General features: G+C 40.0%; 1 protein-coding gene across 4 annotated transcripts in view; it reads left to right on the forward strand.

Annotated features, from left to right (window-relative positions):
- nbeab (neurobeachin b) overlaps nt 1-12,435 on the forward strand; it is a 194,412-nt gene extending 181,977 nt beyond the window's left edge. For 3 of the 4 annotated variants that reach the window (XM_059331642.1, XM_059331641.1, XM_059331645.1), the window contains 9 exons: nt 704-793; nt 1,894-2,086; nt 2,838-2,909; nt 3,069-3,224; nt 4,162-4,332; nt 7,085-7,186; nt 7,474-7,670; nt 8,536-8,687; nt 11,230-12,435. In XM_059331642.1, the coding sequence (XP_059187625.1) occupies nt 704-793; nt 1,894-2,086; nt 2,838-2,909; nt 3,069-3,224; nt 4,162-4,332; nt 7,085-7,186; nt 7,474-7,670; nt 8,536-8,687; nt 11,230-11,320 (1,224 nt within the window). In that variant the 3' untranslated portion in view covers nt 11,321-12,435. The remainder of the gene's footprint in view (nt 1-703; nt 794-1,893; nt 2,087-2,837; nt 2,910-3,068; nt 3,225-4,161; nt 4,333-7,084; nt 7,187-7,473; nt 7,671-8,535; nt 8,688-11,229) is intronic. The other variant, XM_059331643.1, reaches the window with a different exon arrangement.
- Nucleotides 12,436-12,635: the final 200 nt, after the last annotated feature.

The following is a 12,635-nucleotide window of genomic DNA, read 5'->3' on the forward strand; positions in this document are numbered from 1 at the left end:
CACTTTCAGTCAAGCTCAGCGGCTCTTACTGCTTGTTTTTTTCCCTCACTCACTGGAGGCAAAGGAGATCGTTTGTCTATTTAAATGGAACTTATTTTCTAATAATAGTAAAGGCTTGATTCCTCTGGTGTGTTGTTTTGTTCCTGTACTCAGGGTGCGACTTGTGCTTTTTTTAGTTTTCTTTTTAGTCACAAGCATCAATACTCACAGTTTATACCCCATAAATCAACCTTTATCAAGGTACCCTCTGCCAAATCGCCTTGGTCTGCTTGTGTGATTTTGTGCCTCTGTTTCATACGTATGTGTGTGCATGGACATGCTTTTCCCCTTTGTTTCAAGCACAATAACATCTAAAAGCAGGCCGGCCTGCTGCAGTCCTAGCTGGATGTCACTCCAGGTTAACGTTTATGCAGTGGGGGCCCCTGCGCCTGGAAATGGGAATGGTTAACTGAAGCATGTTAATAGGAAAAGGCTTGTCTCTTCCATACTAACACTTGGATGACTCTGCAGGCTGAGGGGGGAAGGGGGAGCACCCAGGCGGATTGGGAGTGCTCCCCTTTCCCTTTACCTCCCCCTTTCCTCAGAGGCACGGCTGAGTTAGGATTTGCTTGCATTGTCAAGTAACGCATTGACCCATCACTTTGATGCATATTGATTGTGACAGCCGCTCTCTCTCTCTCCTTCTCCTCTCTCTCTCCCGCAGGCCACAGAGGCACAGATCCAGAGCTTTGGACAGACGCCATCTCAGTTGCTTATTGAGCCACATCCTCCACGCAGCTCCGCCATGCACCTGGTGAGAGCAACGAGCATGCTGGGAAAATTCTCTGCACCTCTGGTGGTGTTGGTGTGTGTGTGAGAGAGGATGTGTGGACTTGTGCAAGCCTGGATGGTGTGAGTTTGTGTGCCTGTGTTTGTAGCTAGACACAAGATTGGGAGAGATGTCCCTGATTTCTTCTATATATTTCCTTCAATCCACTCTGTTATAACAAAAGATAAATATTTCAGAGGGCTTACCTCATGTAGGTCACAGACCCGCAATAGAACAACAAATTTTGTCTCGACAGCTTTATAGCTGCTCTGCCTACCAGCAGTGTGGTGTAAAGGGAAGAGTGCTCCCTACTGGCCTAGTAGCTCCCCTCTTTCTGCTGTAAGCTGCTCTTCTCTGTCTAATCCTTGTAATAGCCAGCCTAGCCCTCATTATCCCCACATGGCTCTCTCTGTTTCTCTCTCCCTTCAAGAAACTTTGTAAGGCAGATCCCTTTGAGACCTTTTAGTTCAATTTTCTACTTTTGCAACAGATGTGAATGTTTTCATCCACTTCTGTCAAACGCCTCTGAAATTAGGGACAATATTAGAGCTGAAACTGGTTCAAAACTCAGAGTACTGTAAGGATCACTATCTCCTCCATTGCTTTAACTCTTGCTACACATATAGTGTAACCCGGGGTTTAAGGGTTGATCTGAATTTAACAGTGGTAAATTGAGCACATTTTCAGAAACTCATGTATTCTCTTGTAATGCCTCTTCTTTGTGGACCAAGCTCAATCTTTCTGATACATGTGTATCATGTTTGCACCATCTCATGTGTACAGTCTACTCCATCCCAGTTTTCCATGTCTTACCCTTGTCTGACCAGTCCCTTGTCTGACTGCACTGTCCAGAGGGAGCAGTGCATGAAGCTCTCCTCTGTGTCTGAACCTAGTTTTTCCTCCAACCTCCACACTAATTGCCTCTTTCCATTCTTTTTCTCCCATCTTTTCATACCTCTTTTCATCTTCTCCATCTCCTCCTCCCCTGCCTCTTCCTGCTCCTCTTTCCTTGTACTCCTCCTCCTCCACCACCATTACATCCCTCCATCCCTTATACTCCGTCCTTTCTCTCTTCTACTCAATAGTGTTTCCTTCCACAGAGTCCACTAATGTTCAAGGACCAGATGCAGCAGGATGTCATCATGGTGTTGAAGTTCCCATCCAATTCACCGGTAACGCATGTGGCCGCCAACACCTTGCCCCATCTTACCATACCTGCTGTGGTCACTGTCACCTGCAGCCGCGTATTTGCCGTAAACCGATGGCACAACACTGTTGGTGAGTGGAGCTCAACACACATGGCAGGTGATGTATTCAAACATACACATATGCTCTCGTAAAAAAACCCACCACATGTGATACCTACCACAGCAGTGGCCCTGTAAAATCACTTCATCACAGTCAAACACAAACCTGCCCACCACTCATAATAGAGCTGTAGCCAGCTGGCTATGTGAGAGGCTAGCACCTCCTAGGTAAGCTGACCATGAGTGTTTCCACATGTTCTTTTCAGACATGTGTGAACAACATTACCCACAGAGCCCCTCCCTGAGAATCAGCCTCACCTCAGGGTCAGAGGGCCAAAGCAATGGTTACTAGGAAATTAGGCCGCAACTGCACCACATTCTCCTCACACGTCCCCATCTGTCACTGTAGAGACACACTGAGCTCAGGACCAAAGAGTCCGCACTGTGTGGCTGCTCTGGCTGCTCCCACACTAATGAACACAGCTGCAGCACCCTTGCCATCCTGTCGGAGAAAAGGGAAATGTGGTTTGGCTTTTCCGAATAATGATGATAATAAGGTCTCCATATTTTCAGGCATGTTGCTGTTTAAAACTGGCTCCAGATACACATTGCATGGATGTAATGTCTCCATTCAGTTTGACACTTCCAGAAAAAAAAAATAACAGTAGATAGATAGAAATCTTTCTGATGGACCTGTTGGAAGCATGTGTGTGTGTGTGTTGCACACACGCAGAGGTGAGAAATAGTGTCAATGATTTTCTTGTTTCCCTGCCTGAATCCAGGTCTCCGAGGAGCACCAGGCTACTCTCTTGAGCAGGCCCATCACCTACCGATTGAGATGGATTCCCTGGTTGGTGAGTGAGCTTCATTGTTTTGATTGAAAATACAGTGTCAAGCAAACAAACAAAAATAAGACAATTGTTATTATTATATCTGTTTTTGCTGTAAGGGTCTTAATAACACCTCAGGTATTGACATGAGATATGTTTTTCCTATTTATTTATTTTTCACAGCCAACAATACAGGAAGCAACAAGCGTCAGATCACAGACCTAGTGGACCAGAGCATCCAAATCACCACACAGTGTTTCGTGGTGACAGCTGACAACCGCTACATACTGGTGTGTGGCTTCTGGGACAAGAGCTTTCGTGTGTACTCCTCTGAGACAGGTAGGTTACAGTGTAACTCTATTTCCTATAGAGGTGTGCACTGATGTGTGGAGGACTGAACGCTATGATGGGAATAATACGGTACTGTTGCTGCTTCCTCCTGACAAGTCTTGTAGAAAAATGGATGACTATACTGTAATACACTGGAACTCCCAAGTTAAAAAAAATATTTCTGTTCATTTCCATCAGAGCAGGATGATAATATAGGCAAAATGTCTGTTTAATTATACAAATGCTTATTTCTGCATCTTCGCTATTAAATAATTGGTACCAAACTTAGGGGTAACGACATCCCAGAGGGGGTCATAAGAGGATTGAAAGAATATGTCACAAAAAGTTCATTTTTCTTTCTTTTTTTTCTTCTTATGAATTACTGGCTACTTGTGGGTTGACACTAAAGCCGTAATCTGTAATGATGAGTCACAGGCACACATAACACATTTACAGGGAGCCAGTGCAAAGATGCAAGGATTGGGGTATTGTGTTCCCGCTTTTTGGCCCCTGTTAAAAGTCGTGCCACGGCGTTCTGGACTAACTGTAGCCAAGAGAGGGATTTGTGGCTGACACCTGAGTACAGTGTGTAGCAGTAGTCCAGTCGACTTGAAATAAAAGCGTGCACGATCTGTTCAAAGAGGTTAAAAGATAAAAACAATTTCACTTTTGATAAAAGACGAAGATTATAAAAACAAGATTTTAAAACGCTATTAATCTGTTTATCAAATTTAAAATCGCAGTCTATGGTGATGCCAAGGCTGGAGACTTTGACCAGCCAAAAAGGCTGGGAACCACTAGTTCACCTTATTGGATTTTTTCCCAGTATTTCAGACAATACTCCTCTAACTACAGTTAGTGGGGCTTTGAAAACACAGCATTTCAGGAACTTCTGACTAGCATTTTTTGCCAACACTGAAAACATGTTTGTAATTTTTTTCTTTAGGCAAGCTGACCCAGATAGTTTTTGGCCACTGGGACGTGGTGACATGTCTGGCCAGATCAGAGTCTTACATTGGAGGAGACTGTTACATCGTCTCTGGATCCAGGGATGCTACCCTTCTACTGTGGTATTGGAGTGGACGGCACCATATTATTGGCGACAACCCTAATAACAGTGAGTAAAAGTACACTTGTGCCAGGCTCACACACACACACACACAGAGTATACAATAAGTTGCATTACCTCCTGGACAAAGTTACAGGACTCTTTTTACACGGTTTAGTATTTTACGTATGAAACATAGTCTTTATTATTAAGAACATCCCTTAAAGGTGCATGCGTTTATCATAGGTATTTTTCAAAATGTTATGTAGGAAGCAAGAGCCTTTGAAAAACTGGAAAAAAGGCATTCTACACTAGAAATCAAATGTTATGGAGAGACATGGAGAGGATAATTTATCTGCACTTTAGCTGTGATATATTAATGTGATTTATTGCATTGAGCTGTGCTGCTTTCAAGTAGAGAACTCCAGATGTGTTGGCATTCAAAATGGTAGACCCCAGTGTGTGATTTCTGTTGCTCATTCATTTAGTTGTTCATTCTCACTGATTGTCTGTGTTCAAAACAATCCATCAGGGAAGGGGAAACAGACATTAGAGTACTGTACAAGCAAGGATCTCCATATATGGTGTGGAAGGGAAAAACTGAAGATGAGGAAGAGAGGTTTTCTTTTCTTTTTTTTAATTATTATTTCTGGATGACAATACAATGTATTTATGTACTAGAAGATCTTGTGCTTCCAATTGTCACAGATTCTAGGAGCTTCAGATTAGTTGCGAGGGTTCTCTAATTAACTTCACCGAGGCTCCGACAGTTAATTAAGAATTTCAGCTTGGTTGCCTCCAATTAGCAAGGGGCAATAGCACTTGTGTTACTGCAGCAGGAAAACAGTATTCCCCTGATATTCACACTACCAGTGCTTACAATGCATCTTGAATGGACAAAAGGGATGGAAACTAGATAGCTCATCTCAAGAAACAAAAGACAGGCTGTGTTTTCACTCAGTCACATCACTTACAATGTCTTATCAATATCTCATCAATATATCATGATGTCAGATACACTGTGGAGACAGCACTAAAGGTGTGGGAGTTTGTTTGTGGAGGAGCATGGGCAATGCAGAGGAAAAATACTCATAATAAGCTTTAAACTTTACATACAGTATGGTTGACACAGCATTATACAAATCTCTACAGCAAGCCAACATCAGTCATGTTCAAATATAGATGACAGGTATTTGCAAGGATCCTCAGGGAAAAACCACTACTACCCTTTAATATTTTCACACTTGAAGTCCTCAAATTAATGTCATATACCACACGGAGCACCAAAGTCCTCTTTATTCCTGTACTTATTTGCCTATTCATTGAACGTTTTTTTTCCACGAGTCTCATTCTGGTGATTTCATGCCTATTATGTTTTCTATAATGCTGGTTGAAAGTTGTCTGAATATGTAGCAGCAGCCCTCTGGATCACTGCTTTCCCCGCAGATGTGGAGTGCCAAAGAAATTGATTTCACCCGTGTCCCAATAGGCTGCATGTGTCTTAAATGTGTAATAATTAAAATAACTTCCAGCTCAATCATGGCCCTGCCTCTCAGACTCGGCCCATCAAACTGGTGCAAGGGGATATTTGCACCGGGTAATTGTGCTGGCTGACTTCGGCTCGTCCCAAGGGCTAAGAGAGGGTGGAGGGTACGCTGTGCAGGCTGATTGAATCTTTTGTTGGGCAGGTGAGCTGCACAAGGTCCCTTTTTCCCCCTGGAGGCTTTTTCTGACACTTGTCCTATTCAGCTTCCTTCAGCAGTGGGTGCTGCGACTGACAGCGCTGCTCAGGTCCTGGTCTCTAAGGGACTGTGCTGCATCGATCACAGTCCAGCTTACTGACTGGACGATATGCCGAGCTAGAGGAGGAGATGACGGGGGAGGAGAGAGGTCTGGCACATGTCCACATCATCTATCAGGACTTAACTGTCATATAGGTGGATGGAGAAACTTTCTCTTAGTTGGCTGAACTTTGAGTCATGTGTGAACAGTCACATAGTGTATTTTCAGTAGAATACATATAACATGAGTTTTCCATCACTGGTGGGCTGGAAGGTGTTTAAAAATCAGGGCCCTAAGAAATGTAATCATCATATCATTTTTCATTAAAATAATAAAACAAATATGAATCAAACAAAATATTAAAAACATTAGTTGAAATAAACACAAATTTTGGTGCATAAAGCATTTTTTTCAGTTGACCTAGAATTCCTATCCATCCTTCCCCTCCCTTTAATACTTTAATGTACATTTTGGGCAATTTATCTGCTTTTCATTGGCTGCATTTCCTTTTTTTGTTAAATACATATCATTTCCACTGATTACATTAATTTAGGTGGATTCAACGGGTTAAACTCTGAACGACACAACAGAATTTAGAAACATGGCGTAGGTTTATTCAGTATTGGTGATCAGTGGATTTCAGAAAGAGAGGTCGGCTCTGGTTGCCACGAAACTCCCCTCACTAACCTCTCCCCTGGCCATCATCAATCATGTGACACATGGGATGAAATCAAGTGGCTCTACTGCCATCAGTGGGCATCCCTGCATTTACATGACAATTCAAAGGGACCTCCTGGCTAGCAGATGTGTGTCACAATCAGTGTGCTTGTGTTTATTTGATTTTATTGCCTGACAAAGATGTGGTGGTTTTGTAGACCATTGCACAGAAATACCAATTCAGAAATGCAACATATTGACCAGTAAATATACTTATCCAGGTTTTCTCTGGTTTGTTGATGGTTCCAGAGTCAAATAATAGATTTAAGAAATGAAACCGAACAAAGTGTTAATGATACTGTGTGTATTTGTCATCTTTTAGGTGACTATCCAGCACCACGAGCCGTTTTGACAGGTCACGACCAGGAAGTCGTGTGTGTGTCAGTGTGTGCAGAGCTGGGCTTGGTCATCAGTGGAGCCAAAGGTCAGTGTACTTTTCTGTCTCCCTACAATGTCATTGACATCAGGAAGGAAAGAGGAAGCCAAGGACACTCATTAGTTCAGCTTGCATATTGGCATACTGTAGGTTACCAGTATAAAACCAACCCACATAGACAGGTATTCATTTGAATGAACACTCTTGACTTATATGTGTACCCACCTGCACATGCATGTTGTGCACACTGTAGAAATGTCTTATTTCATAGATACGGAATAGGTGCTTCAAGTGAGCATAGTTTACACTTGTTTGTGTATGTTTTGGTTTGGCAGAGGGTCCATGTCTGGTCCACACCATCACAGGGGACCTGCTGCGGGCTCTGGAGGGGCCAGACCACTATCAGCGCCCAAGGCTCATCTCAGTGTCTAGTGAGGGCCACTGCATTATCTACTACGAGCGGGGTCGCTTCTGCAACTTCAGCATTAACGGAAAACTGCTGGCACAGATGGAGGTCAATGATTCCACCAGGGTAAGCTGACACAAGTATAATCTATTAAAGATGTGGATGAATATTTGTTAATTTGCAGTCTTAGATACGTAAAGGCTGCATTTCCACCCAAAGGCGTAAAGTCCTAAACCCTCAGGGAGTTAACTGAAGTCACCTGGTAGTGCTTGAGCGTGAGATGCTGTAATGGCTCAAAATGTTACAAATAGAGATGAGACGGCAACAACAACACAATTTTTTCAGATTGCCTTTAATTGCCAAATGTACAAAGTACACATACCTTTGCCTTGGTGAAACAGCGCAGTAGGAAAGATAGAAATGCTATGCTACATGAAGCTATGTTTGCACATATTTCACAGTTCTGGCAAATAATATGTGTTATGTACAATTGCGGGTTTGGGACTATTTATGCTACCTTTTTTACTTTCTTCACAACTAAATTAAGGTGTCAGTTCCTGAGTAATGTCAAATAATCAATCTACTTGTTTTCTTTAAAATAGTATCATTATGCAAGATTTAAAAAAATTGATAAGTAGATTAATAAACCAGGTGTACAATACCCCTTATGCATGCATTCCTCTGATTTCATGAGTTTAATAGTACAATCTTTAATCCTTCTTAAGGTTTCTGTGTAAATTCAATGTGCCAGGCCACACGTTAGTCTTCTTTGTTTACAGTTGGGGTTTTTTTATCCTGCAGTAAAACTTTGGTGCATATCATTGCTGCATCTCATTCACATACTGTATCTTCACGATCACAAATGTCCATGTTGGTTGCATTACCATCTGCCATGCAATTGCCTCTTGCAGCAGCAAAATCACTTTCCTGATAAGGAACAAAAAGTAAAGTTGGAAGTGACATGTTGAACCCCTCTCTGTCTCTACTGTAGGCTATACTCCTGAGCAGTGATGGCCACAACTTGGTCACAGGTGGGGATAATGGTGTGGTGGAGGTGTGGCAGGCCTGTGACTTCAAACAGCTCTATGTCTACCCAGGCTGTGATGCTGGCGTCCGAGCCATGGACCTATCACATGATCAAAGGTAGGAGCAGACAGTTGTATTGTAGCAATTTTGATGCCACATAGAGGTGAGACAATTGTCTATAGCCATTACAGTGAACTGTCTTCCTTAAAGTGCTGCATGCGGACCAGTGGCAGCCTTCAAAAACATTTTGTTACCCAAAAATTCACAAACAATGTCAGTAGTATGCCATAAAAGAAAGAAAAAAATCAAAAAAGTTGGTCATACTTTCAAAATGCCATGAATTCGGTTGAGATAGTATGTCTAAAAAAATTGAGAAAAAAAATTTCATGAATAAAGTCTTGGCACAGTATGTTGTACAAATTTCATGAAAATAGTCATAGTAGTGTATGTCAATTTTTGTCAAATAAGGTACAAAATTCCTAAAAATGCTTAAAATTGGGTCTATTATAGTATGATACATGTGGTAGTATAGTTTTGCCGGAAATTACAGAAAAACACCATATTATGGGGTGTCCAAAAATGACCCCCGCACAGATTTCAGAAATAAAGTTTATGTTGTCCCATAAATAAAATAATGGTATAGTACTTTGTACAAATTTCACAAAAAAAGTTATAGTATAGCATGTCAACCAAGTCATAGTATAGTATGTCATCCAAATTTCATAGTATATAGTATTTTATCCAAATTTAATTAAAAAAGTAATAGTATTGTATGTTGTCCAAATCACGAAAAAAAAGTGCTTAAATGGGTTAATTATAGTCTGTTGATACATATTAGAGCATGGCATGGTCAGAAAAGACAGTAAAACATATTATGGGATGTTCAAAAATTACCTCCTCAAAAAAAGTCATACAATAGTATGTTGATTTTTGTCAAAAAAGGTCAAATTTTAAAATGCCTAAAAATGACCCAATTATACTCTGATGATACATATTAGACCATAATATGGCCAGAAATGACAGGAAAACATCATATTATGGGATGTCCAAAAATTACGCCCTAACAGATTTCAGAAATAAAATCGTAATATAGTACGTTGTACAAATTTCACATAAAAAGTTACAGTATAGTATGTCGTCAAAATTCATTAAAATATATAGTATGTTGTCCAAATTTAATTCAAAAAGTCAGTATAATATGTCATAGTAAAGTATGTCATCCAAATTTCATGAAAAAATAGAATGTCGTTCAAATTTCAAACAGTATAGTATGTTGTCAAAAATGTCATGAAAAAAGGTCAGCCAGAAATCAGTAAAAGCCATAGTATAGTATGGCTTTTTAATGACATTTTTTCTAAAATAGCATAGTGTAGTATGTCACAAAAAAGTATATTATAGTATGACGAAAATTGTCATAAAAAGTCAAAGCAGTATGTTACAAATATGGGCATTGTTCAATTCAGCTCCCATATGTAAATCCAGGTGTGTGCACATGCTAAGTACTCTGTTATCTGTAAATAGAACCTACAGTTGCCATCAAGACAAAAATTACAGGGGTATCTTTTTCAAATGCACTTATTTTGGCATAACAGTGAGCACACATGCATTAAGCACAAGTCAACTGGCAGGTCAGCATTATGTTTTCCTTAAAATTAGCATTTTACAAGATTCATCAGTAGACATACAATGGGTCCCGGGTGGCGTCTCAGAGGCGACACTGTTCGCTCTCGGGCTATAAGCCTGACGTCATCATGTGACCCTGGCAGTCAACAGAGGTTAGAGAGTCTGAACATTCAAGCTGAACTTCACAGCCAAAGGCCAAATCGCCCTCAGCACTTACAGTGCAGCCAGAAACAGAGGCCTGGTTCTCAAGCTGAATTACTCTGCACTATAATTTCTGAGTATACAACCTGTTAGGCAAGCAGAGGATGGTCAGATATAGAATGACATTTTTTGGTGATTTTTATTTAATTTAAATTGTAAAGTAAATGTCTCAAGACGGTACTAAATTCTCAATAGTACATGACATCAAGGACTAAAAATACTGAAATTAAGTCCTCATTGCTATATTTAATGTTTCTTTCAATGCCACTTAACAAGTCACTTCAATTAAATATTTTAAGAACCCCTTGATTCAGTTACAATCTCTTTCCTCAGAAAGTTGACATTAGGTAACCCTAGTGAGCCATGCTCAGCAACTCCATTTACAGAGGGGCATTCTGCTTTAGCTCTGTTCATTGTGCTTGAGCATTTAAGCCCTTGGGGTGTAGCAGTATAAGACGACCCTGTGAAATCAGCTGATTTTCCTACATACCAGGCAGCCTTGGACACAAGAGCAAAAGGGTTGCAGGAACTCAACGGTCTACTTCAGTTGTCAGAGGATCCCGTAATTTACTGTCACAGTCCTGGAAGACCTCCTGTGCTTGTTTCCTTCACCATGGAAATAATCTTTATCAATAAACACATTTTTTATGTTGGTTCCTTGCATATATTACCACACCTTTGAAATATGATTATATATTATACTGTAACTAAAATCAACAAAATTATTATTTGTGTAGTTTTAATTGTGGTTTGACATTTTTCCACATTTTACAAAGTTTGTATGTTTCCTGACTTAAGGATTTCATTCCTTTTTCATGGTTTTGTTGCTCTTCAGGACTTTGATCACAGGCATGGCTTCTGGCAGTATCGTAGCTTTTAACATCGATTTCAACCGGTGGCACTACGAGCATCAGAACAGGTATTGAAGAAAGACAGATCCACACAGCAGGAGGGAAACCGAGCTGTGCTGCAGAAGATCCACAGAGGATGGACAAGATCAAGTGGGCTGGAGAACATCATCATGGTGACACTAATAAGGAACAAGATGTGCTTATGTGTGTTCGTCCAGCCTTTAAGGCAAACTTGTTGCTATGTGTCATTTGCTGAACAATCTGGATGCATTTTCTGTTGTTTTTATGTCTTACCTGAGCACCAGCTGATGCATTTCCCAACTGAGTCAAGCAGGTCTGATGTTCTGGGCAAGGAGAGACTGAGATCAACTTAAGTTAACACAATTACACAGTTAATAAAACATACTTATTGTAAGCTTCTAAGTTCCTGTTTAAAACTGTGAACATGCAAAACAAAATGAATCCTTGTTGGAACCTTTATACAACATTTTTATGGCAGATACATATCTCACTTGGAACACTTTTCTAGAAGAAAAAAAGCTAACCTGTACTGTAAATATGGACAGTGTAAAGTGATAAAGATCTAAAATGCTGTTAGACTAGCCACCATTTTAAAAACATTTCCATCATGCTAGCCATGTATAAATGTTAAAAATGTCTTCATTGGAATTCAGATATTAATTGGTTAGTAATACATGTGTATGGCCATTGTTTTCTCATTGTTATTAACAGTGGTCAAATGTATGTGTACGTGAAAAGACGAAATGTTCATTGTTAATTTGTTGTGTTTGATTGTCTATATGAAAGAAGTGAAATTCAGTGTAAGCTAAGTCCTTTGTGAAATATTTGTTTCTGATCATGATGTCAGCAAAAAGGGGTCATAAATTGTGATACTTCCATATTTACTTTAAATTGAGGACTATTTTGTTTACTAATGGAAAAATAATTAAAATGATTTACTGTAAGATTATAAAATAATGTGTTATCAATCATTTGTTGTTTTAACTTCTAATAACATATCCAGATGATTCAATACCAGATTTGTTGGATAATATTTCATGACTGTTATGGTGTTTGTGGTAAAGCTGTAAGACATTTTGTAAAAGGAAGTGTCAGTTTAAAAGACAGTCTACAATTGCTGGCACAGCAAACATTAGTACTGTTATTTGTTCATCTCAGTTTTTGCTTATTTTTGCAAAAATGTTTGCTCGTCCATTTTGAATTTGTGTATTCATGAACACCAGTTCATGCTGTAACACCATGCATTGGTAAGCAATATTATGACTTGGTTGCTGAAAAGGTCTAAAGATTTCAGCTGTGACAAAAAAAAGATCTAATAATGAACAAGATAGTGTTCCAAAAATGACTATGGTCTATTTTTGGTGATATG

Source organism: Centropristis striata, chromosome 4, assembly GCF_030273125.1.
Source record: "Centropristis striata isolate RG_2023a ecotype Rhode Island chromosome 4, C.striata_1.0, whole genome shotgun sequence".
Lineage (NCBI taxonomy): Eukaryota > Metazoa > Chordata > Actinopteri > Perciformes > Serranidae > Centropristis > Centropristis striata.